Source organism: Babylonia areolata, chromosome 28 (genome assembly GCF_041734735.1).
Source record: "Babylonia areolata isolate BAREFJ2019XMU chromosome 28, ASM4173473v1, whole genome shotgun sequence".
In the NCBI taxonomy this organism is placed as follows: Eukaryota; Metazoa; Mollusca; class Gastropoda; order Neogastropoda; family Buccinidae; genus Babylonia; species Babylonia areolata.
The window spans coordinates 24,762,280-24,790,265 of NC_134903.1; the positions used below are offsets into that span (position 1 = coordinate 24,762,280).

Consider the following 27,986-nt stretch of genomic DNA (forward strand, 5'->3'; position numbering starts at 1 on the left):
AGACACTGATATACTGCTCCACTTCTGGTGGACCAGTTGCTGGATCGCCATGCCACAGACAACTGCCGCCATTCCAGCTGTTTGTGGCTGGAGGGGTGGGGGGTGGGGGTGGGGGGGGGGCGGTTGTCAGTCTACACCGACTTGATACTGGAAAAGGTCAAGGGCAAGGCAGCTAGCTTCAAGTGTCGCTTTGCCGACGTGTGGACGGTGTCACGTTTTAGCCCCCCCCCCCCAACCCCCACCCCTGCAATTTTGTCCTGGGGCGGAATTTTGCTTCAATGTGACCCAGGATCCAACCCTCCTCCCAGCAAGGCAAGAACAGTAAATGAGGCAGACCAAGACTTGCCAGTGCAGGGTCCTCCCAGAGGGTCAGTCTGGACGGAGCAAGTGGCAATGTCCTCTCACACGGCCACAGAACGCACCCTTAGTGACGTCACGGCCACCATAAAGGCCGTCAGTGACCAGGGGTCATATTCAAGAGACCATCGCACCTGCGGGTAAAGGGGTACCTGCGGGTAAGTCTACATGAGGCAAGGCCCACAGGTACCATGGTCTCTGGAATAACCCCCCCCCCCCTCCAACTCCCCTCCCCTCCCCCCAGCTGGGGGCACAGGTGCAGACGAAGCTGGAGGAGATGAAGCAACAGCTGAAGCAGGAAGTGCGAGAGTTCAAAGAAGACCATGCAGCTCTGAGAAATGATTTGAGGAGATGACGAAGCTGTGAGAGGAGAAAGATGACCTCAAGAAGACGAACCAGGACCTCTGCCAGAAGCTGACTGACCACGATGCAAGGATCGACGACCTGAGGGGTCGCTCCAAGCCCAACAACCTGTTATTTTACGGCCTTCCCGGGAGAGACAACGAGACCAGTGCAGACTGAAAGAGCTTTGTGCAGGCCCTTCTGGCGAACTATGATCTGACCACCCCTACTAGTAATTACTACAGGCTTGGCCACACATGCAAGAATGGGCGAATCAGGGAAAGGCAGTGTATATTGACGTCAGTCCAACACTGCGTGTCACTGATGCAGGTCCGTGTTGATTCGTCTGTTTTAACCAGCTGGGACAGCTGTGATCTGCTCAGTGCGCACAGAATGTACTGGAAGGCAAGGAAGGACAACTCTGGGGTGTAGACTTGACGATTCCTCCCCTTTAGGAACACGGAACAAAGGTTGTACAATGAAATCGTTGTGGGGCTGTCAGTAAAGATTTGTATTTGTATTTCTTTTTATCACAACAGATTTCTGTGTGAAATTCGGGCTGCTCTCGCCAGGGAGAGCGCGTCGCTACACTACAGCGCCACCCTCCCCCGTGCAGTTTTATTTGTTTTTCCTATCGAAGTGGATTTTTCTACGGAATTTTACCAGGTCCAACCCTTTTGTTGCCGTGGGTTCTTTTACGTGCGCTAAGTGCATGCTGCACTCGGGACCTCGGTTTATCGTCTCATCCGAATGACTAGCATCCAGACCACCACTCAAGGTCTAGTGGAGGGGGGAGAAAATATCAGCGGCAGAGCCGTGATTCGAACCAGCGCGCTCAGATTCTCTCGCTTCCTAGGCGGACGCGTTACCTCTAGGCCATCACTCCACCTGTGAACTTATCATGCATTCTGCTGGTACATTTGCTTTTTGTGATTGGTGGAAATAGAACCAGTGCTTTGTCGGCAATGCTGAAGAGGATCCATATGCAAAAAATGCGATACTGAATGAAATTTCGTTTTCGTTTCGTTTCGTTTCGTTTCTGCAGACCCACGACGTGTGGGAAGGGATATTTCAAAGTCTTTTTGAAGCGTCAGAGGCCTTGTGGCAGAATAGGTGAGGCGTTGGACTTGTGACCCAGTGTTCACCAGTGATCAGTGATGGACTTGTGACCCAGTGTTCACAGTGATCAGTGATGGACTTGTGACCCAGTGTTCACCAGTGATCAGTGATGGACTTGTTACCCAGTGTTCACCAGTGATCAGTGTGACTTGTGACCCAGTGTTCACCAGTGATCCGTGATGGACTTGTGACCCAGTGTTCACCAGTGATCAGTGATGGACTTGTGACCCAGTGTTCACCAGTGATCAGTGATGGACTTGTGACCCAGTGTTCACCAGTGATCAGTGATGGACTTGTGATCTAGTGTTCACCAGTGATCAGTGTGACTTGTGATCCAGTGTTCACCAGTGATCAGTGATGGACTTGTGATCCAATGTTCACAGTGATCAGTGATGGACTTGTGATCCAGTGTTCACAGTGATCAGTGATGGACTTGTGATCCAGTGTTCACAGTGATCAGTGATGGACTTGTGATCCAGTGTTCACCAGTGATCAGTGATGGACTTGTGATCCAGTGTTCACAGTGATCAGTAATGGACTTGTGACCCAGTGTTCACAAGTGATCAGTGTGACTTGTGATCCAGTGTTCACCAGTGATCAGTGATGGACTTGTGATCCAATGTTCACAGTGATCAGTGACGGACTTGTGACCCAGTGTTCACCAGTGATCAGTGATGGACTTGTGACCCAGTGTTCACCAGTGATCAGTGATGGACTTGTGACCCAGTGTTCACCAGTGATCAGTATGACTTTTGACCCAGTGTTCACCAGTGATCAGTGATGGACTTGTGACCCAGTGTTCACCAGTGATCAGTGATGGACTTGTGACCCAGTGTTCACCAGTGATCAGTGTGACTTGTGATCCAATGTTCACAGTGATCAGTGATGGATCTGTGATCCAGTGTTCACAAGTGATCAGTGATTGACTTGTGATACAATGTTCACAGTGATCAGTGATGGACTTGTGATCCAATGTTCACAGTGATTAGTGTGACTTGTGATCCAGTGTTCACCAGTGATCAGTGATGGACTTGTGATCCAGTGTTCACAGTGATCAGTAATGGACTTGTGACCCAGTGTTCACAAGTGATCAGTGTGACTTGTGATCCAGTGTTCACCAGTGATCAGCGATGGACTTGTGATCCAATGTTCACAGTGATCAGTGATGGACTTGTGATCCAATGTTCACACTTGTGATCTACAGTGATCCAGTGGACTTGTAATCCAATGTTCACAGTGATCAGTGATGGACTTGTGATCCAATGTTCACAGTGATCAGTGATGGACTTGTGATCCTGTGTTCACCAGTGATCAGTGATGGACTTGTGATCCAGTGTTCACCAGTGATCAGTGTGACTTGTGATCCAGTGTTCACAGTGATCAGTGATGGACTTGTGATCCAGTGTTCACAGTGATCAGTAATGGACTTGTGACCCAGTGTTCACAAGTGATCAGTGATGGACTTGTGATCCAGTGTTCACCAGTGATCAGTGATGGACTTGTGATCCATTGTTCACAAGTGATCAGTGTGACTTGTGATCCAGTGTTCACCAGAGATCAGGGTTCAGGCCCCGTTTCAACACGGTGTTGTGTCCAAGGCACTTTACCCTGGTTATTCTCACTCCACCCAGGTGTGAATGAGCAGCTAACTTCGGACAGGGGAGATCAAAGCGGCGGAAGGAGAGGACTGGGCCCCGCCTTCCTATGCTGAGCCCTGGACACAGTGGACATGAATTCACTGCCTTCCTATGCCGAGCCCTGGACACAGTGGACATGAATTCACTGCCTTCCTGTGCCGAGCCCTGGACACAGTGGACATGAATTCACTGCCTTCCTGTGCCGAGCCCTGGACACAGTGGACATGAATTCACTGCCTTCCTGTGCGGAGCCCTGGACACAGTGGACATGAATTCACTGCCTTCCTGTGCGGAGCCCTGGACACAGTGGACATGAATTCACTGCCTTCCTGTGCGGAGCCCTGGACACAGTGGACATGAATTCACTGCCTTCCTGTGCGGAGCCCTGGACGCAGTGGACATGAATTCACTGCCTTCCTGTGCCGAGCCCTGGACACAGTGGACATGAATTCACTGCCTTCCTGTGCCGAGCCCTGGACACAGTGGACATGAATTCACTGCCTTCCTATGCCGAGCCCTGGACACAGTGGACATGAATTCACTGCCTTCCTATGCCGAGTCCTAGACACAGTGGATTTTGATTAACTGCAGTGTAAAACTTCTTTGGTCCATATACACACCCACAGTGTACTTAGTAAAGTTCAGAAGTGACATACGTTAAAGATTAAAAGTTTTTTGTTTGTTTTTGTTTTTTCAGTGAAGGAGAAAAAACGCCACCTGTGAGAACTGCGTCTCTGGGCGAATTGGTGAGTGTTTCATTTTCTGTCAGGAGTGTTCTTGATACTGATTGCGTGCGTTAAGTTTTATCATCATCCTTACCCCTTATGCGAGAAGTCAAGTCAAGTCAAGTCAAGTCAAGTCAACTTTCTCATCTCCAAAGAGAGAAGACGGACGCACCAGCCGAGTGGTTAAAGCGTTGGACTTTCAATCTGACGGTCCCGGGTTCGAGTCTCGGTAACGGCGCCTGGTGGGTAAAGGGTGGAGATTTTTTCCGATCTCCCAGGTCAACACATGTGCAGACCTGCTAGTGCCTGAACCCCCTTCGTGTGTACACACAAGCAGAAGATAAAATACGCACGTTAAAGATCCAGAAATCCATATCAGCGTTCAGTGGGTTATGGAAACAAGAACATATCCAGCATGCACACCCCCGAAAACGGAGTATGGCTGGCTACATGGCGGGTTAAAAACGGTCATACACGTAAAAGCCCACCCGTGTGCATACGAGTGAACGTGGGAGTTGCAGCTCACGAATGAAGAAGAAGAAGAATCTCCAGAGACAAATTCACATGTGGTCTTGTTGCTCATGCTCACTGTACAAGCATAAAACTTGCATTTTAAAAGACATGTATAGCCACGCCCAGGTTTTGCATATGCACTTGGACAACATTAAACAATTATGATGAAGAAGTCAATACCAGTTGTACACCAGCATTCCAGTTGAACAAATAAGGCAGAAAAAAACCCCATCAAATTAGAACAGTTCGTGCAACATATTTAACAGTAAACTAACTAAACATCTCAACTTGAATTCAAATTCAGTGTAAAGAAACAAACATCAGTTGAACAGTTGAGGTAACATCTTTTTGCACAAACAACTGACCACAAATAAGATACTTCCATCTCCACAGTAGAGGTAACATCTGTTTGCACGAACAGCTACAAACAAGATATTCCCATCTCCCTTCTCCCTCTCTTCCTGTCTCCCCATCTCCCTTCTCTCCGCCCCCTTGACTGAATTGTTTCACTAGTTTAGATGACTTCAGGCCGTTATTACAGCCGTTAGGAATGTTTGTTTTCGTTCACTTTCAGAGTGAAGGGGGAAAAAAAACCCCACCCAGGCACACGCACTTGTTTGAATGTTTAAAGAGGTCACATTATAAAAAAAGAAGAAGCACACTCCTCCCCCCTCCCCTTCCCCGAACACTCTTTACACTAAAATGATTAAACTACATATCTGTTTCGGTTTTCAACATATATGGACGATGTTTCAGTTTTCTATGTCTGGACAATGTTTCAGTTTTCCTTTGCAACATGTGTGGACAATGTTTCAGTTTTCATTTGCAACATGTGTGGACAATGTTTCAGTTTTCATTTGCAACATGTCTGGACAAGATCCTCATGGTGATGGGGTCTGTGACAGCCATGGGAGTGGGAGCAGGATCCCCACTGATGGCGATGGTTTTTGGCAACATGGTCAACGACTTTATCAACGGTAAAGACCCCAGGGAGAAGGCTTTGCGTGCGTGTGTGTGTGTGTGTGTGTGAGGGGAGGGGCGTAGGGGTGGGGTGGGGCTTCCAACATCCTGTGTAAGGTGATAGCTGTTTTCGGATTTTTCTCGCTTTTTTCTTCACTTTGATGACATGTTTAAGCGGCCACTATGTTGTTGTTGTGTGGCTGTTTGTAGGGTTTCTGTGTGTGTGTGTACGTGCTCATTGTATCCCATGTGTACCACGTATACACTTATGAGTGAAAGGTATGTGGCATTCCACGATTAACAGCCGATCTGTGAACATGTTTAGGGACAAACAAACGAACAAAAAAACCCTTCTCCTTTGTCACACCTGACAAACACGCATCGAAAGCCTGCTGATCCAGTGCCAGCTACGTTGGACAGGACACGTTGTCCGCATGACAGACAGCAGGATCCTGAAGATGCTATTGTATGGCCAGCTGAAGGAAGGCCACCGTGAACTTGGAAGACCCTGCAAGCGCTTCAATGGCACCTCGAAGACAAACCTCAAAGCCTGTGACATAGAAATCGCTTCCTGGGAAACTGATGCTCTTGACCGCTCTCGCTGGAGGATGCTGTGCTCTAGTGGCATAAAGACGTTTCAAAACAAGAGAACGCTGGCCATTAAGGAGAAGCGTGAGCGAAGGAAGCAGGGCTCAGCTTCTGGAGACGTTTTCCCTTGCAACACCCGTGGGAAGTGCTGCGTATCCAGAATCGGCCTCGTCCCTCATTATGAGGACACACACCGACAGATAAGCCTGCATGCCTACTCATCCGTCGGACCGACGGGAGACTCCATCAGTACCGTTTGCTGAATTGTACTGATCACTGACACTCTCACTCCTTTTTAAAAAATAGTTTGTTATCATGATGATGATAATGATGATGATGATTGTTATGATGATGATGATGATTATGATTGTGATTATTATTAGTTTATTTTCTAACTCAGATGCATCAAACCTGCTTGATGATGCAAACACCAACAAATATCTTTGATTATTTTCAGGGCGCAATGGAACCCATCTCAGCTTCAGCAGTCCCAACACTACCCACCCACAGAACACGTCCAACTTTGACTTTGAAAGCACCATGAAAGAAAATGTCTTCTACTTCTGCTACATTGGTGTCGGTTCGTTCAGTCTCTGTATTCTGCAGGTCAGTGTGTGTGTGTGTGTGTGTGTGTGTGTGTGTGTGTGTGTGTGTGTGTGTGTGTGTAACGGTAGGGGTGTGAGGCAAATATGTGTGTGTGTGTATGGAAGGGCGGATGTGTGAGGCAAATATGTGTATGTGTGTGTGTGTGTGTGTGTGTGTGTGTGTGTGTGTGTATGGAAAGGCGGATGTGTGAGGCAAATATGTGTGTGTGTGTGTGTGTGTGTGTGTGTGTGTGTGTGTGTGTGTGTGTGTGTGTGTGTGTGTGTGTGTGGAAGGGCGGATGTGTGGGGCAAATATGTGTGTGTGTGTGTGTGTGTGTGTGTGTGTAAGGGCGGATGTGTGGGGCAAATATGTGTGCATGTGTTCGTTCGTTCGTTAGTTTAGCGTCTTTTGACTGTCTGTGATATAAGAAGATCCACAAAAAAAAAAAAAAAAAAATTTTTGTAATTGTTTATAAGAAAGTGGGGGAGTGGAGGGGGGATGGGGGAGGGGGGCCACGGGGGAGGGGAGAGGGAAGAGGAAAACAGAAAATGTAGAAAACTACCAAAAAATGCACAACTAACATACAATTACATTTAACAGTAACAATTCAATAATGATAATAATCATCAGAAACCATTAACACAATTCTGAAGTACATTAAAGGAATGTAGAAATAGGGCTTTGAACTAATGCCTGTGAAAGTTCGACCATAAGAACCTCGTCAGAAATAACTTTCCAACAAGAGAGGCAAGGCCTTCAAGACTCACTTGTGATACACTTTAAAAAAAAAAAAATCTAATCGTTAAAATGTGTTCTGTATTTGTTATTATAAAGCTTCGGGTTAAAAGAAAAAAAAAAGAAGAAAGTCCTAAAGGCAGATTCGAACTCCGCGTGTTCGGATGTGAAGAAACTGTCTTTCCCATTACACTATCGTGGCTCCTTAACTGACGTTCAAAAATATAATATTTAAACATGCTTTTTAAAGGGCGATAAATCGATTGCGGTATTCGCGGTGAGAACGCTGTTTAAATCATATTATTCTGGTGTATCTTGGGCATTCAAAAAATCTTTAAGGGCAATTAAAAATTCTTTTTAAGTCCGCGGTAAAGGAGACTTGGCTTTCGCCGCAATCACACTGCAACATTTAGCCGTTTTCTCTGGATCTAGATAGATGTACAAGTTTCAGTTTGTTACACCCGGTTGACACGGTCGATTCAATTTCTCTTTTATGTTCATTCTAGTTTTCTAGTTTTAAAGTTGATATGAAAATTGAGTATTTTGTTAAACTAATAACACGTAGAGCCAAGTACAAGTACTTCTAAACGTCTTATGAAGTAAAAAGGACTTCATTTTGAGAAAAGTCAAGACTGGAAATTTTTACGTTTCATCAATTCAAGGGTATTAACTCACATGGTTTATTATTTTTAACTGTGAATTCCGACTGATTCTTTGGATATTTTTATAGCAGTTTGGGGCATAATCCAGTAAGTGATGAGGCGTTCACAAATCTTTCTCTGAATAAATATTTAATGGTCTCCTTCTCCAACTTTCCATCACATGTTATCGTGTATTGTCGATTGAATATAGGATATAGGCAGGTCAACAACTTGAAACAAAATGGCGTTGTTCGCGTTCACGAAGAATATGAGCACGCGCTTTGAATGTGTATGAATATGTGTACACAATTGATTTTTGCCCATGACCTTCAGGGCTCAGCCTTTAGTATTTTCCTAAAAAGACCACTTGGGCGAATGAACATAGTGAAAGCCCTGTACACTGAGAGTAAAACACACAAGCTTTTTATGTATTGAGTATAATTTCAAAATGTAATGTTTAAGATGAGAAAGATCACTTTAAAGCAAATTAAGTCCCCTAGCATTAATTACAGATTGATTTCCTTTTTTTACTATCTGCACCAAAACATTTGCAAAATAAATAGAACTTCCATGCTTAGCAAAAGAAGTTCCTGTTGAACAAAAAATGATAATAATGACTGCTCTTGTTGTTGTGTCAGAATGTCAGATCAAAGTGTCAAATTTAGAGAACAAAAAAAGATATAAATATAACAGTAAATGCAGTTTGCATATAATTTGGCTTCTTTTTTAATTTTTTGTGCCTATCCCAGAGGTGCAATATTGTTTTAAACAAGATGACTGGAAAGAACTGAATTGTTCCTATTTTTATGCCTAATTTGGTGTCAACTGACAAAGTATTTGCAGAGAAAATGGCAATGTTAAAGTTTACCACGGACACACAGACACACACACACACACACAGACAACCGAACATCCGGTTAAAACATTGACTCACTTTGGATACACAAGTGAGTCAAAATTCATCTACAGAATAGTTATTCTCTTTGAAATACTTGGGCAAGAAGGTACGTAACTGCCGACAGTGAAACAAAGAATGCAAGCTGAACTGCTTACCACAGATGCATGTAACATTTTTACTTTACTTTGTCTTCAGCGTATCAAAGTTTATATGGAAGAAAGTAGAGGTTATTAAACTTGTATAGTATGTGTGTATGCGAGTGTGTGTGTGTGTGTGTGTGTGTGTGGAACGTTAGGGGTGTGAGGCAAATATGTGTGTGTGTGTGTGTGTGTGTGTGTGTAGTGCAGTGTGTGTGTGTGTGCGTGTGTGTGGAACGGTAGTGGTGTGAGGCAAATATGTGTGTGTGTGTGTGTGTGTGTGTGTGTGTGTGTGTGTGTGTGTGTGTGTGTGTGGAAGGGCGGGAGTGTGAGGCAAATATGTGTGTGTGTGTGTATGTGTGTGTGTGTGTGTGCATGCATGCATGCATGCGTGCGTGTGCGTGTGTGTGTGCGCACAATATCATGGACATAACTGAACAGATGCACGTCATCTCACAGACATAGCTGAACAGATTCATGTCATATCACAGACATAACTGAACAGATGCATGTTATCTCACAGACATAACTGAACAATTCATGTCATACCACGGACATAACTGAACATATTCATGTCTTGTCATGGACATAACTGAACATATTCATGTCACATCACAGACACAACTGAACGTATTTATGTCATATCACGGACACAACTGAACAGATTCATGTCACATCACAGACATGACTGAACAGATTCATGTCATATCACGGACATAAGTGAACAGATTCATGTCATACCACGGACACAACTGAACAGATTCATGTCATACCACGGACATAACTGAACAGATTAATGTTTTACCATATACATAACTGAACAGATTCATGTCGTATCACAGACAGAACAGATTCATGTTATTACCATGGACGTAACTGAACAGATTCGTCTATCATGGACATTACTGAACAGATTCATGTCATGTCACAGACACAATTGAACAGATGCACATCATATTACAGACATAACTGAACATGGACCATGGGCATAACTTGTGTTTTCCAGATGGTTGGATGGGTTACTGCCAGTGAACGTCAGGTTTTCAAAATCCGCAAGGCGTTTTTCAAAGCCATCCTTCGACAAGACATGGCCTGGTTCGACACCAACACTGCTGGGGAGCTCAACACCCGACTGTCTGAGTTAGTGGTGACATCTGTTGGGGAGATCATCGTCATCTTCATCATCATTGTTATCATCATCATCATTGTCATTATCACCATCATCATTGTCCTCATTGTTATCATCCTAATTATCATCACCATCGTCATTGTCATCATCATTTTCATCATTGTTAATATCATAATCATCATCACCATCCTCATCATCATTGTCATCATCACCATCATTATCATCATCATCACCATTGTCACCAACATCGTCATTGTCATCACCATCATCATGATTATCACCCCGTCATCGTCATGATCATGCATCATCATAGGGTACTCATCATCGTCATTTTCATGCTTATCATCATTGTTGCAGCTATTATTATCGGTATTATTATCATCGTTATCATTGTTGTTTTTAGTAGAAGTTGTCGTGGTGCTGTTGTTATCATTATTATCATAACTGAATATTTAGTCAGAGTTTTGTGCAATGGATTCTTTTTCATTTTCAACAAAGTTTCTTTTGTTTTGAACTTGCGGTACAGTTTCATGAACTGTGCACAGAGTAGAATACACGGATACATCCAAGGAAAGAAAATGAATGTAACTGTTAAAAAAAACAGTGACACACGTTTTGTCCGAGTAATCTTATTTGATAGGTTCTCTTACTCTATTACTTAGTATTCTAACAGCTGTAGTCACGTGGTGTACTGATACATAGTGTTTCAACAGCTGTAGTCATGTGGTGTACTGATCTTCTTCTTCTTCATTGTTGAGGGCCCACAATCATACAAGTTGATTATTCTGGCACCAAAAACTGGGGGGGTTCACTACAAATATTTTGCAGTTGGGTGTTCCTTGATGATGTGAAGAACAGGTAGAGGTGAAGGTGGCATCATTGCACTGCTGTTCAGGGGAATTGGGGGTGAGGAGGGACAGGAGGTAACGGAATAGGGGATCGGGGTGGGAGAGGTGGGGGTGGCGTAGGGGAGGTGGCGTGGGGGCACTGCAAGTGTTGTTTACTGCTTGGAGACCCTTGACACAAAAGTGTCAAGCGTTTTGGCCTCCACAGCTATACGTAGTGGGGCAGGCAGTTCAAGTCTATACTAATACCTAGTGTTTTAACAGCTACAGCAATGTGGTGTACTGACTTTAAGTGTGCCCGATGGGATGTTTCGAAAATTTTAGTGTTCTTTCCTTTATATTTTGATATTGAAAATACCGTAAGAGAAACGGGTTGCGCCCTGACCAAGATATAATGCAGATGAATCTTAGGTACATCCGGTGATTGAAATGGTGTCTGATGCTTCCTCTGGTTAAGTATCGAAGACGTTGATCGTTCCGATCTCCAAGTCAGCTTGTTTATCGTTGTCATGTGTGTAGGCTCGAGTCTGTCCAGTCAGAAAGTCCCTTCTTCCTATGGTGGTGACAAGGGAAGTAACTATCACAACATCTCCCTTTCGACGAATGTTTTCGAATTAAACTTGAACTGAAAAAAACCCACAAAAAAACAAACAAACAAACAAAAACAACAAAAACCAAACCAAAGTGTGTCAAACAAAGAGTGAGTAATATTAAACGCAATACTTTAGCACATGTTTTGCATTCTGTATTCACAGGTCTGGTGTTTGTTATTCCATGTATCTGGCTGGTGTTTTGATGGTGCATCCTAACCGTGTGGTTAGATGTTTCTGACCTTGAGGATGTTGCCCACGATGATCTGTAGACCTGTGTTGAGCTGGTTGTTGTGTTTGTTGATCCACAGTGTTCTCCTGGGTGTCATGTCAGTGTTGTCGACCCTTAGCGTTTTCCTGGTTGGTCTCCTGCCGTCTGTCTGGGGATGTGTTGACTCTTGGTGTTGCCCGGGGGTAGCAGATGTATCCATTTCCACATCGTCTACTTGGCAAATGTTCCTCAGAATCGTCACTCCTATATCTCATTCGTAAGTGCACTCTGTTTCTTCGGAGAGTGACACCATTGTTCATGGCCACAACATTTGAGTGAGGTTCGTCTCTGATTCGGATGACTGTAGCGGGTTTCCACTTTTTGCTGTCATGGTCCATCATCCAGACATGTTGTCCTTGATGTAGAGGTGGGAGTTGTTCTCCAGCATGTTGGTTGTAATTTTCGGTCATTTTTTCGGATCTGCCAGCAAGTTCCTCTCGTAAAGACGATGGTGCAGGTTCAGTTCTGGATGGTAGCATTGTGCACAGTTTCCTCTTCATGAGCATCTCTGCCAGTGACGGCAGCCTGTTACGAACTGGTGTTGCTCTTAAGTGGAGGAGAGCAAGTTCAATGTCTTGTCCAGTTTTCAGACACCTCTTGATTGTTTGTACTTGTCTCTCGACAAATCCATTGGACTGTGGATATCGTGGTGAAGACGTAATGTATTTGTATTTCTTTTTATCACAACAGATTTCTCTGCATGAAATTCGGGTTGCTCTCCCCAAGGAGAGCGCGTCACTACACTACAGCGCCACCCATTTTTTGTGTTTTTTCCTGCATGCAGTTTTATTTGTTTTTCCTATTGAAGTGGATTTTTCTACAGAATTTTGCCAGGAACAACCCTTTTGTTGCTGTGGGTTCTTTTACGTGCGCTAAGTGCATGCTGCACACGGGACCTCGGTTTATCGTCTCATCCGAATGACTAGCGTCCAGGCCACCACTCAAGGTCCAGTGGAGGGGGAGAAAATATCGGCGGCTGAGCCGTGATTCGAACCAGCGTGCTCAGATTCTCTCGCTTCCTAGGCGGACGCGTTTCCTTTAGGCCATCACTCCACTGTAATGTGTTGGATTCCCCAAGAGTTGATGAAGTCTTGGTAGGGTCTGCCAACAAATTGTGGTCCATTGTTGCTAACTATGATGTCTGGTCTTCCAAAAAGGCCCAGTATTCTTTTTGTTTCCACAGCTACAGTTGAACTGTTAGCTTTGTTGATTTGGATGGTGACTGGGAATTTTGAAAAGTAGTCTGCAATGATCAGGTAATTTTCCCCCTCAATTTTAAAGAGGTCAGTATCAAACTTCTTCCATGCAGCATTAGGTATCTCATGTGGTGTCACTGGCTCACTATGGTTTGCTGGTCTTGTTTCTTGACATGCTTGGCAGGATTGGATCATATCCGTGATGTCTTTGGGGATGTTTTGCCAAAAAAAGTGTTTCTCTGGCAAGTAGTCTATTCTTTTCTGTCCCTTGATGGAATCTGTGGAGTTGCAACAAAATGTCTTTTTGTATAGATTGTGGGATAAGGACTCGATGCCTCTTGAATGTGATTCCATTTTCAACTCCAAGTTCATCTCTGAAGGACCAGTAGTATCTGATTCCCGCTGGTACTTCTTTTATGGTTTCCAGTCATCCTTGGATGATGATTTCCTTCAGCATGCAGAGTGTAGAGTCTCTGTTTCTTCTCGGAGTTGTTCCTGCTTTCTTCTGGTGAAGTTTATCAGGGCAATCTCATCTGATTCTATTTCTTCTGGCGTCACTTCAACACCATCCACTCTGGTGTCAAGCGGAATGCTTCCTTTGTTGTTGGGATCTGGAAGGAGTGACAGTGCATCTGAAAAGATCATGGTGTTTCCAGGTCTGTATGTGAGTTGGAAGTCATATCCTTGGATTTTGTACAGCATCCTCTGTAGACAGGGTGGTGCCCTGTGCAGTGGTTTGTCAACAATCATCACAAGTGGTTTGTGGTCTGTGACTACTGTGAATGGGCGTCCATGGAGGTAGGTGTGGAAGCATGTTATTCCAAACACAATTGCCAGCATTTCTCTTTCGATGTTTGGGTAGTTGCTCTGTGTTTGATCCAATGTTTTGGAGGCAACTAATACAGGGCAGTTGTTTTGTAGGAGTGCAGCACCAACTCCTTTTTGGCTTGCGTCAACTTCCAATATGACAGGTTTCTTTGGATTGTAGTATGCCAGGCAGACTTCACTGGAAAGATTTGCTTTCAGCTCATTGAAGCAATGGATGTGATCTTCGTGTAGGACAAATGGAGTCTCTTTCTTCAGCAGGTCTCTGAGTGGTTGTGACTTGTTGCTGAAATTTGGAAGGAAGGAAGCCATGTAGGTCATAATTCAAAAAAACTGTTGGAGGTCTTCTTTAGTTTGTGGTACAGGCATTTGTTTGATGGTCTTGACCTTTTATGGATCAGGTTTGATTCCATCAACTGAGTATACATTTCCGAAGAAAGAGATTTGAGGTTTTCGGATGTCGCACTTTTCGGAGTTGAACACAAGTCTGGATGCTTCTGTGCTCTCCATGAGCCCCGTAGGTTGCGGTCGTGTTCTTCTTCATCCTTTCCATGGACACATACATCATCATGTATGCCCGCGGCTTCTGGTAAGTCTTCTAGGATCTCGTCCATTCTGGCCTGGAACAGATCTTGACTGACATTGAGTCCAAAGGGAAACCTGGTCCAACAGTAGCGTCCAAATGGTGTCCTGAAAGTGGTCAGCAGTTGTTTTTGGGCTCTAAATGGATTGACCAGCATCCTGCTTTGGCGTCCAGTTTGCTGAACACACGTGATCCAGCAAATTCAGTGTTGAGTTCCTCTAAGGTTGTTATTTTGTGTGGACATCTTTTCAGTGATTCATTCAGTTTCTTGGGGTTGATGCAGAATCTCAGAGATCCGTCTTTCTTTCTAGAGAATGCAGGGCTTGAGCACCAATCCGTATATTGTATGACTGGTCTAATCACACCATCTTTTTCCATTTTCTTCAGTTCATTTTTCAGTTTGCTCTTCACATGGACTGGACATTTCCTTGGTGCATCAATAAAGGGTTTGGCGTCCTTTTTCAGAAAAAGTTTGGCAGGATTTTTTAAGTTTCCCAGTGTGTCATACTGTTTTGGATATACTTTTTTCAGGTCTTCCACAGTTTTTACGCTGGATATGGCGGAGTCCTGTTTCACGGCACTGCAGTTGATAGTGACCAGTCTGAGTTTTTCACTGGTAGGCAGTCCAATGATAGCAGGTCCAAGTACATCCACAACGTAGAATTTGGCGGAAATGTTATTGTCTTGATTTTTTATTTTGATGGAGATACTTCCAAGGCATGGTATGTCTTGTCTGTTGTGTGCTGTCAGACGGACGTTTTGTGTTTTCTGCAGCACATGAGTGTAGTTGTCTCCATACATCTGCTTCACTGTGCGGACTGTCAAAGTGTTTCCCGCTGCTGCCCTCGTGTCAACTTTCATTCTCAACCAGTGTTTGCCTTTCTTTTGTGGTAATTTGACCCGTAGATTTGTGAAAACTTCTTTTTGCACTGTTTGGTTCAGTATTTGGATGCAGTCAACATCAGTTGACCATCATAATCACTGACATCATCTTGATCAGTCTCGTCATTGTAGCTGTTTTCGATTTCATGAACACGGGTTCTTGATCTCCTGTAGGTTTGACATCTTGGTCTTGTTTGCTCTTTGTCCTGCTGATCCTGTTGATAGCTTTTGCTGCAGCATACAGTTTTCCAGTGGTTCATTTTCACACATTTTCTGCACACATCTCCGCATGCTGGACATTTGCGTGGTGCATGTGTCAGTCCACAGCTGTTGCATTTGTTCATTTTCATGCGTTGTGCGTCGATGTTCATAGGTGGTAGTGTCATTGCCTTGAGTTTGCTCTTTTCTTCAATTATGGCTTCGAAACTGCAGCCTTCTGCTAATGTTTCTTCAAGTGAGTATCCTTTCTCTTCACTGGGGAGTTCTCTCTGGAAAGCTTCGATTGATCAGTGTTGATGCTATGATCAATTCTATGATTCATTCCTCTAGCTCCTGCTGTTCGAATTGGCATTTGAGTGCTGTAGTTCTGGCTCTTGTACAGAAATCATCTAATGTTTCGTTTTCTGACTGTCTCATATTCATCAGTTGCAGTCTGTGAACTCTGAAATTTATATTGATTTGCAGCTGTGATTCCAAGAACGTCCACAGTTTGTTTGGATCCTTTTTGTCGGTTTCAGACAAACCCCTGATGCTTGTAACCGTTTGATGCCTTCTGCGCCAAGTCCTCGCAGAATTTTCAGAGCTTTTTTTCTCTGGTCTTGTTATGTTTTCGTCCTCCAAGAAGTACGTTATCGTTTGTTTGAATATTCCCAGTGCTTCGGCTAAGTTTTCACTATTCCAATCCATCTCTGGAATTTTCGCCATGGTGTTTTTACCGCTGCTACCATGAAATGGTGTCCGATGCCTCATCTAGTTAAGTATCGAAGACGTTGATCGTTCCGATCTCCAGACAACTTGTTGATCGTTGTCATGTGTGTAGGCTCGAGTGTGTCCAAAAGTCAGTTTCTTCCTATGGTGGTGACAAGGGAAGTAACTATCACAACAGTGATCTTTATTTGATCACAACGACATATATCGCTTCCAGACCTAGATTACGTAAACAAACTGAGCCATTAAGTTATTTTCCACATTATTAGGTGACAAAATTTCTGAAACAAACCAAAACAAAACAGAAACTGGCATTGTACAGTGCCAACACCGGGCTCTTTTTGTTGCGTAAGGTGAGGGTGTGCAGTGATTAATTGCTTTTGCTGAATGAACACATGAGTGAATCGTATTTTGCTGGTGCTAAGTTCGAAGCTAAGTCGGTACGTATTTTATTTGATTGTGAAATACATGAATGTCGTTTTAAACAGATTTAGACAGATCCTTAACACAACGAGAATACTTTATGAACGGACGCCAAAGTGAGCCAATAAGTTGTGCATATACTGCGGATGAATCTTAGGAACTTCCTGAAGTCTCATGTTTTTTGGTCAAAACGGCATAGGCTAGGCCTATCATAATAATATCCAGGCGTGCAGGCCTGACAAGGCCTTTTGCCCGCTTTAAGTGGGGAAGAAAAAGAGAGTACCCACATGTGTTTGGCGCATTTTTCAACATTGAGTGCGCAATGCTTGAAAAATCAATAAATATGTAAATGAGTTTTGTATTTAAAATTCATATTTCGCTCCCAGATCTAAGCTTAGTAAAAAAAATAACTGCAGTTACTATGCGATTTGCAACATTTAATTATGGGGAGACGAGAAGGGTTTACATTTTGTTTACTAATTTTCATACGCTAAAATAGAGCATTACCTGCATACTGTGTGTATACTGGTGTTCAAGGTTTGAAAATTACGAAATTGTGCAATGGTTCATGGCTTTTGCTGTTGACCATGTGTGTGTGTGTGTGTGTGTGTGTGTGTGACCCACGTTCAAAGGGCGCTCGTTGTGACAAGGATCAATCTAGATTTGATCAAGACGACATATTTTGCTCCCAGATCTAAACGACACTTTGCTGTTATTGTTGCATCTATTGCTTCCATTGTCACCACTGCTGCTGTTACTACTATCATGATGATGACAGCGACTATCACTATAACCACCACGACCATCATTTCAAGTAAGAAAGAATTTGATGTGGCCTGTTTCATCATCATAATCAGCAAAACGACTTCAACTTTGTTGGTGGTGAGAACCATGGCAGTGATGATATCAAAGACAAGAATAATGCTGCTGGTGATGACAGCAAAAGAAATGATCGTCATGATGATAACGATGATAAAAAGAAAAGTCAAAGAAATGATGGTAACAAAGGAAACTATAATGATGACTGTAACAATCATCCATTGTTGTATGTCAACACTAGAGCCAAAGTTGAGTAGAGACCAACAAAATTTATTTATATTGGCAAGTTCCTTAGTGCAAGGCATGCTGGGAAGGGAAACAACCCTTATGTGTGAGTTCAAAGTTCAGATTAATTCATAGTTCAGACTAAGCCACACATTGTTCAAAGTAATATCTCCACAATGACTGTTTTTCCAGCTATTTTACACACACACACACACACACACACACACACACACACAGAGTTAAACACACACATACATTCACACACACAGTTAAACAAATGCATACATACATAGTTAAACACACATCCCCACCTGATGAGTAAAAAGTTGTGATGCGAGACGACACACACACACACACACACACACACAAAAGGTGCATTTGACAGGCTCTCATGGTCAGCATGTTGGATATCTGTGAAAGCTTGGTTTTTTTTTCTTCATTCTTTCTTTCAATGATTTTTTTTTTTAGTCAAGTAGACGTGGTCAGCATTGATGGACCAGTCAACATACTTTGACGTCTCCTTGAAACTGAAATGTGACTTTCAAAAAAACAAAACTGTTGCTTTTTTTGGCAGTGACCTTGAGCGTGTACGAAATGGGATTGGCGACAAGTCTGGCATGGTGATACAAGTCAGCGCACGGTTTGTGACGGGGATGGTGATTAGTCTGTACAAGGGCTGGAGGCTGACCCTGGTCATGATGTCTGTCACTCCGGTCATGGCCGTGTCACTTGGCATCATGGTCAAAGTAGGTCAAGGTCAGGGTTGGATCAGATGTACAGGGATTGGTTGTGAAGGAGGTGGGTTTAGTTTGATGTGTGCGGGGTGGGGTGGGATGTGGGTTGAGAGTATTGATGGGGAGAACTGCGTTTCTGGTTTGATTGTTGTGGAGAGAGAGATGAATTTTTTTAAAAAGGTTTTGAGCGAGAGAGTGTATGTTTGTGTGTGTGATTGAATTTAGAGAATGAATCCTTTTTTCTTGTGTTTGTATATTTCTGATATTGAATTTTTTTCTTTTTTAAACACAGTTTGAAGCATGTTTGAGCTATGAAGGCATTTTCTAGCTTGTTAAATGTTTCTTTTTTCCAGTCATGATTTATATTTTTGTATTTATCTGGAAAATGCAATTCTTTCAGAGGAACCAGTCGTGAAGTGTTTTCATGTAGCTGTGACACGTGGTGACACGTTCGCCTCAGAAGTGAGAGAATCACAGCATACAGGACTGAATGCCACACTTGCCAGGGTTTTCTCCTACTCCAGTAGTCCTTTTAGTGGTGGTCTGGGTGCTAGTCATTCAGATGAGACAATAAATCAAGGTCCCATATGTAGTGTGTACTTAGTGTACATAACAGAACCCCCCCAAACCCCCCACCCCCCACCTCCCTCACACGTACACACAATACCACTTAGAGTGGAGAATCGTAAAACTGGAGACTACACACGCAAGTGCACACACACACACATACATAGTGGAAAGTTGTAAAACTGAAGACTACACACACACACACACACACACACACACACACACACACACATATAGTGGAAAGTCGTAAAACTGAAGACTACACACACACACGCACACACACACACACACACACACACACACACACAACTTTCATGGTTATAGATCCCAATTCTGAGACACACACACACACACACACACACACACACACACACACACACACACACACACACACACACACACACACACACACACTGACACAGACACATACCGTGTGGACAAGATAAAAAATTGTCCTGATACAGATCTTGTCACCAGCACCCCCACACATTGCAGTGGAATTTAATGAAATGGTTACATTCATGTCAGAGTGTTATGTTTTGGAAATACGGAAAATACCCAGCATGCATCAACTGTCCATATGAAAGTGGCTGCCCAAACATGTGAAACCTATCATAGAAACATTTCTACTGGCAGGGACAACCTTTGAATACTGTGAAGGACAGTCAAGACTGGTGATTTGTGCAGTTGACTGCGACTTTAACACAAAGAGACCATGGCAACATATACACAAAGAATGATTCTGTGTGTAGATGTCGGCATCATATCCACAGAGAACAGTGTTGTGGTGATGTACACAAAGAATGGTGGTTTGTGCCAATGGCAGAAACATTTGCACAAACTGACAAAGAATGGTGTTGTGTGCAGATGCTAGCAACACATACTAAAAAAAAAAGTACTTTGTGTAGACAACTACAACATATACATACAGAATTATGCTGTGCACAGATGATGACAACATATGTATGCAGCATTATGCTGTGTACAGATAACGACAACATATACATACAGAATTATGCTGTGTACAGATGACAACATATGCATACAGAATTATGCTGTGCACAGATGACGACAACATATATATGCAGAATTATGCTGTGTACAGATGATGACAACATATGCATACAGAATTATGCTGTATACAGATGACAACATATACATACAAAGGTATGCTGTGTACAGATGATGACAACATATGCATACAGAATTATGCTGTGCACAGATGATGACAACATATGCATACAGAATTATGCTGTATACAGATTACGACAACATATACATGCAGAATTATGCTGTGTACAGATGGTGACAACATATGCATACAGAATTAAGCTGTGTACAGATGATGACAACACATACATACACAGTTATGCTGTGTACAGATGACGACAGCATATACATACAGAATTATGATGTGTACAGATGACGACAACATACACACAAAGAGAGCAGGCAGCATACGCCAAGGCTGGTGCTGTAGCAGAAGAGGTCTTCTCCAGTATCAGAACCGTCATCAGTTTTGGTGGATGGCGTCAAGAAATAAAAAGGTAATTGTCACCTGTATTAAAACGTCAGTTTTGTTGACGTGTGTGTATGTGTACAACAGACTTTGGATATGTTTATGGAAGGTACAGGTGAATTCTCAGCAAGGCCAGAATCACCTTCAGAATGCTGAACAACATTTGGAGAGAACGTCAGTACAGTGCCAACTCCAAGTTGAGAACAAACCAGAGTTGTGCACTTCATACTGCTCTATGGCTCAGAATGATGGAGGAGGACTGAGAGTCATCTAACAAAGTTCTCCACCTTCCACACAAAAAAACCCAACAAGAATCCCACAAAACTTCCAGCCCAGTGCTATCTCCAGCCAACATCTACTGGCCCAGTGCAGTCAAGAGGACATGGAGACCATCGTGGTGAGAAGGTGGTGGAAATGGACGGAACACGTCGTGCGAAGAGAGCAAGGTCACATCACCTGGACAGCCCTTCACTGGACCCTAGAAGGCGGACGCCAGACAGGAAGGCCAAAGAACACCTGGTGTAGAAGTGGAAGGGGAACTGAAGACCCTGAAGCACACCAGGGGTACCATTCAGAGACTGGCACCAGACAACAGTGGTGGATCTTTGTTGTTGTCTTACACGTTAGCCAGAGGGCCTTGTGGGCAGTAAGTATAGGTGAACAGTGTGTGTGTGTCCCACAGGTACAGGTGAACTGTATGAAGTATGTCCCACAGGTACAGGTGAACTGTATGGTGTGTGCCCCACAGGTACAGGTGCACTGGTACAGGTGCACTATGTTCCATTAGTGCAAGTGCACTGTATGTCCCACAGGTACGGGTACACTGTAATATGTGTTCAGTAAGTACAGGTGCACTGTATGTGTCCAACAGGTACAGGTGCACTGTATGGTGTGTCCCAGAGGTTCAGGTGCACTGTATGTGACCCACAGGTACAGGTGCAATTCATGTGACCCACAGGTACAGGTGCACTGTGTGTCCCACAGGTACAGGTCCATGCTGGAGAAGAGTGAGACACTGGGAGTGAAGAAGAACGTGGTGCAGGGTGTGGGCATGGGATGGGTGTGTCTTATAGTTTCAGGTGCACTGTATGTGTTCCACAGGTACAGGTGCACTTTAATATGTGTGTCCAGTACCTACAGGCGCACTGTATGTGTCCCACAGGTACAGGTGCACTGTATGTGTCCCACAGGTGCACTGTATGTGGTACACTGTATGTGGTACAGGTGCACTGTGTGATCCACATGTACAAGTGCACTGAATTTGACCCTCAGGTACAGATGTCACTGTATGTCCCACAGGTACAAGTTCCCTGTATTTGGTACTGGTGCACTGTGTGTGGTACAGGTGTACTGTATGTGGTACAGGTGCACTGTATGTGACCCAAAGGTACAGGAGCACTATGTGACCCACAGTTACAGGTGCACTATATGTCCCACATGTACAGGTCCATGCTGGAGGAGAGAGACACTGAGAGTGAAGAAGAACATGATGCATGGGGTGGGCATGGGTGTGTCTTACAGGTACAGGTGCACTGTATGTGTCCCAAGGTACAGGTGCACTGTATGTCTCACAGGTACATGTCCATGTTGGAAGAGAGTGAGAAGCTGGGAGTGAAGACGAATGTGGTGCAGGGGGTGGGCGTGGGTGTGTCTTACAGGTACAGGTGCACTGTATATCCCACAGGTACAGGTGCACTGCTGTATGTCCCACAGGTACAGGTCCATGCTGGAGGAGAGTGAGACACTGGGAGTGAAGAAGAACGTGGTGCAGGGTGTGGGCATGGGGATCTTCATGATGTGTGTCTGGGGCGTGTACGGCCTGGCTTTCTGGTGAGTCACACACATCCACAGGGGTGGAGGAGGGGGGGCAGTAGGGGGAGGTGGGGGTTAGAGGGGGATTATGCACTGAGGATTTTTTAGGGGTGTGATGGGAGGGAGTCTTTTTGATTGATTGATTTATTTCAAGGAGGGGGGAGGTTGAAGAAATTTGTTGTTAGAAATGCAGCAGGCGAGTGGATGTGTATTATTAGATGACGGTTTTTCAGACATGGGAGATTGGGAGTTTTTTTTTTTTTTTTTTTAGGGATGGAATTGCTTTTGTGGAATTGTTTTTGAAGAGAGTGTTTTTATTTTTATTTTCAAAGGGAAGTGGATTTTTAGAGTGTGATACTATTATTATTATTTTTTGTTGTTGTCATCAGTGGAGAATTTCATTGCATGTTTTTCGTAAAGAGAGGAACAGTATCATCCAGGGAACCGTTAAAGAGGTGGATTATTACCCATACATGCTTTCACATATTCACAAAACATTCACACACTCAGGTGCACACACACACAGACACAGACACATACACACACACTACTACAGTAATGATACTGCTGCTGCTACTACTACTACTGTACTGCTGCTGCTACTACTACTACTACAGTAATGCTACTGCTGCTGCTGTTACTACTACTACTACAGTAATGCTACTACTGCTGCTGTTACTACTACTACTATACTGCTGCTACGGTTGCTTCTACAATTACTATGTTGCTGCTGCTGCTGCTTCTCCTCCTCCTCCTCCTACTACTACAGTAATGCTACTACTGCTGCTGTTACTACTACTATACTGCTGCTACTGCTGCTTCTACTATTGCTATGTTGCTGTTGCTGCTCCTCCTCCTCCTACTGCTACACAGCTGCTGCTACTGTTGCTCCTACTACTACTGCAATTACTACAATTCCCACTGCTGCTACTGTTGCTCCTTCTCCTACTACTATTGCTGCTGCTGCTGCTGCTGCTAGATATTTTCCTCTTTACAGTGAAGTCTAGGGCTCTGTGTGCTGATGAGAGTGGGTGGTAATTATAGCTGTACCTGTTGGGCACTGGACAGTATTGGTCAGCATCCAGTATCTGTGAATTTGGAGAGGGGGTGTTGCTTTCAAGGAACAGTCCATCTTTTCCCCCAACACACACAGGAGTAAGTGCTGCTTACACTGTCCAGACTGAAACCTGTAAGGAAGGACAGCAGCATCTCCATGAAACACCAGATTGGACTTGTGTATGCATGCAGGATGTGCACCATCACTGTGGCTTTGGAAAGAATTCAAGCCATGGAAATGAGGTTTTATCGCAAGATACTAAACATCCAATACACTGATCACACCACCAATGAGCAAGTGCCCCAAACCATCCAGCAGCACCTTGGACCTCATGAAGATCTGCTGACATCAGTAAAGAAAAGAAAGCTATGCTGGTATGACCACGTAACAAGATCCAGTGGCCTTGCTCAAACAACCCTCCAAGGAACTGTTGAAGGAGGGAGAAGGAGGGGGAGACAGGAAAGAAGAATGGACTGACCACATTGCAGAATGGACAGGGAAACTGCAGAGACCCAGACACACACACCACCGACAGACCTGAAGGAATACGGAGCAGTTCTTTTTGTGTGGCACCCCAGTGACTCTTCACAGAGTCTAGAGAGAGGAAGAAGAAGCTGTGGGAGAGTCCATAGCCTTCCCAGCATGCACTGGAAGGGATATGAGGCTGCAGAAAGTCCGCCATCTTTCACTGAAAGTTTGACACATTTTCCCGCTCCACAAACCCACCTCTTGCTATTGAAGTAGTTTTACAGACGGCAGGTTTCGTTATCACCTCCTTGGGTCCATTCTGCAATGTCAGTCCATTCTTCTTTCCTGTCTCCAGTTAGAAATGATAAACATTTTTCGTTTTGGTTTGTTATTTTACTGACTGGTTGTGTGGCTGTGACTGAGCAGGTATGGGTCGACGCAGGTGTACAGTGACTGTGTGTGTACAGGTATGGGTCGACGCAGGTGTACAGTGACTGTGTGTACAGGTATGGGTGGACACAGGTGTACAGTGACTGTGTGTACAGGTATGGGTCAGCACAGGTGTACAGTGACTGTGTGTACAGGTATGGGTGGACACAGGTGTACAGTGACTGTGTGTGTACAGGTATGGGTGGACACAGGTGTACAGTGACTGTGTGTACAGGTATGGGTGGACACAGGTGTACAGTGACTGTGTGTGTACAGGTATGGGTCAACACAGGTGTACAGTGACTGTGTGTACAGGTATGGGTGGACACAGGTGTACAGTGACTGTGTGTACAGGTATGGGTCAACACAGGTGTACAGTGACTGTGTGTACAGGTATGGGTGGACACAGGTGTACAGTGACTGTGTGTACAGGTATGGGTGGACACAGGTGTACAGTGACTGTGTGTACAGGTATGGGTGGACACAGGTGTACAGTGACTGTGTGTGTACAGGTATGGGTGGACACAGGTGTACAGTGACTGTGTGTACAGGTATGGGTGGACACAGGTGTACAGTGACTGTGTGTACAGGTATGGGTGGACACAGGTGTACAGTGACTGTGTGTGTACAGGTATGGGTGGACACAGGTGTACAGTGACTGTGTGTACAGGTATGGGTGGACACAGGTGTACAGTGACTGTGTGTGTACAGGTATGGGTGGACACAGGTGTACAGTGACTGTGTGTGTACAGGTATGGGTCAACACAGGTGTACAGTGACTGTGTGTACAGGTATGGGTGGACACAGGTATACAGTGACTGTGTGTACAGGTATGGGTCAACACAGGTGTACAGTGACTGTGTGTACAGGTATGGGTGGACACAGGTGTACAGTGACTGTGTGTACAGGTATGGGTCAACACAGGTGTACAGTGACTGTGTGTACAGGTATGGGTGGACACAGGTGTACAGTGACTGTGTGTACAGGTATGGGTCAACACAGGTGTACAGTGACTGTGTGTACAGGTATGGGTGGACACAGGTGTACAGTGACTGTGTGTACAGGTATGGGTCAACACAGGTGTACAGTGACTGTGTGTGTACAGGTATGGGTGGACACAGGTGTACAGTGACTGTGTGTACAGGTATGGGTGGACACAGGTGTACAGTGACTGTGTGTACAGGTATGGGTCAACGCAGGTGTACAGTGACTGTGTGTGTACAGGTTTGGGTCGACACAAGTGTACAGTGACTGTGTGTGTACAGGTTTGGGTCGACGCAGGTGTACAGTGACTGTGTGTGTACAGGTTTGGGTCGACACAAGTGTACAGTGACTGTGTGTGTACAGGTTTGGGTCGACGCAGGTGTACAGTGACTGTGTGTGTACAGGTATGGGTGGACACAAGTGTACAGTGACTGTGTGTGTACAGGTTTGGGTCGACACAGGTGTACAGTGACTGTGTGTGTACAGGTTTGGGTCGACGCAGGTGTACAGTGACTGTGTGTGTACAGGTATGGGTCGACACAAGTGTACAGTGACTGTGTGTGTACAGGTATGGGTCGACGCAGGTGTACAGTGACTGTGTGTACAGGTATGGGTCGACACAGGTGTACAGTGACTGTGTGTACAGGTATGGGTCAACGCAGGTGTACAGTGACTGTGTGTGTACAGGTATGGGTCGACGCAGGTGTACAGTGACTGTGTGTGTACAGGTATGGGTCGACACAAGTGTACAGTGACTGTGTGTGTACAGGTTTGGGTCGACACAGGTGTACAGTGACTGTGTGTGTACAGGTTTGGGTCGACGCAGGTGTACAGTGACTGTGTGTGTACAGGTATGGGTCGACACAAGTGTACAGCGACTGTGTGTGTACAGGTTTGGGTGGACACAGGTGTACAGTGACTGTGTGTGTACAGGTTTGGGTCGACGCAGGTGTACAGTGACTGTGTGTGTACAGGTATGGGTGGACACAAGTGTACAGTGACTGTGTGTGTACAGGTATGGGTCGACACAGGTGTATGACTTCCTGAACAGTGGTGGTCATGAGGGGATGTCTCCCGGGGATGTGCTGACGGTGAGTTAGTGTCAGGTGCATTTGGCGTTGTCTGTGTGGGGATGGGAGCAGAGTGGGCTGAACCAGAATGGGAACACATCTTTTCAGAGGATGAGTGTAGAGTGTGGACTGAACTAGAATGAGAATACGTCCTTTGATATGGTGTGTATAGAGAGTGGGATGAACCAGAATCGGAACAAGTCCTTTAATATGATGTGTGTAGAGAGTGGGCTGAACCAGAATCGGAACAAGTCCTTTAATATGATGTGTGTAGAGAGTGGGCTGAACCAGAATCGGAACAAGTCCTTTAATATGATGTGTGTAGAGAGTGGGCTTAACCAGAATTGGAACAAGTCCTGTGATATGATGTGTGTAGAGAGTGGGCTGAAGCAGAATCAGAACAAGTCCTTTGATATGATGTGTGCAGAGAGTGGGCTGAATCAGAATCAGAACAAGTCCTTTGATATGATGTGTATAGAGAGTGGGTTGAACCAGAATTGGAACAAGTCCTTTGATATGATGTGTATAGAGAGTGGGTTGAACCAGAATTGGAACAAGTCCTTTGATATGATGTGTATAGAGAGTGGGTTGAACCAGAATTGGAACAAGTCCTTTGATATGATGTGTATAGAGAGTGGGCTGAATCAGAATCGGAACAAGTCCTTTAATATGACGTGTATTAAGAGAGGACTGAGCAGGAATGTCAAAAGTTCTTTACATTACTGATTTAATGATATTGTTACATTTGTTTTCATCTTGGTTTATATATATATATATATATATATATATATATATATATATATATATATATATATATAGTCTGCAACTAATCATTGTTGCTGAATTTTTTTTTCCATTGCCGTATGGTTAATCGTAGTGTTTTGTTTTGATTGAAAAATAATATGATTTTTTATATGAAAAAAAATTAGCATCTTCACTATTCACACCACCTTTATAATGAATTGTTTTCTCCTTTGTTGCAGTTATTGATCTGTATGATATCGGCCTCTTCGGCGCTGGGTTTGTTAGGATCGAACCTGGGGTCTGTGGCTGAAGCAAAGGGATGTGGGGGAAAGGTGTTTGAACTCATCAAACGGGTCAGTGATTCATACATTGTGTAGCCCTGTCTTTTGGTGTTTCAACTAGCAAAACAGGTCAGTTTGTTTAGATAATCTCTTTTTTTTCCTCCAGGTATTGGCCACACTTTTAATTATTTTTTTTCTTTTTCGAAGGACATGTTATATGTTAACTTCTTCTTTGTTCGTCGTCTACAACTCCTGCGTTCACTTGTATGTACACGAGCGGGCTTTTACATGTATAACTGTTTTTACCATGCCATGTAGGCAGCCATACTCTTGTTTTTGTGGTGTGCATGCTGGGTATGTTCTTGTTTC

The 27,986-nt window shown here is 44.2% G+C and overlaps 1 protein-coding gene across 4 annotated transcripts in view; it reads left to right on the top strand.

Moving 5' to 3' along the window:
• The window catches only part of LOC143301940 (ATP-dependent translocase ABCB1-like), an 80,989-nt gene that overhangs the window by 9,398 nt on the left and 43,605 nt on the right, over positions 1-27,986 (top strand). For 3 of the 4 annotated variants that reach the window (XM_076616397.1, XM_076616395.1, XM_076616394.1), the window contains exons 2-10: positions 4,153-4,201; positions 5,544-5,670; positions 6,699-6,847; positions 10,244-10,377; positions 18,527-18,698; positions 20,676-20,800; positions 22,486-22,602; positions 26,538-26,613; positions 27,576-27,689. In XM_076616397.1, the coding sequence (XP_076472512.1) occupies positions 4,153-4,201; positions 5,544-5,670; positions 6,699-6,847; positions 10,244-10,377; positions 18,527-18,698; positions 20,676-20,800; positions 22,486-22,602; positions 26,538-26,613; positions 27,576-27,689 (1,063 nt within the window). Of the gene's footprint in view, positions 1-4,152; positions 4,202-5,543; positions 5,671-6,698; positions 6,848-10,243; positions 10,378-18,526; positions 18,709-20,675; positions 20,801-22,485; positions 22,603-26,537; positions 26,614-27,575; positions 27,690-27,986 lie in introns of those variants that run through there. The other variant, XM_076616398.1, reaches the window with a different exon arrangement.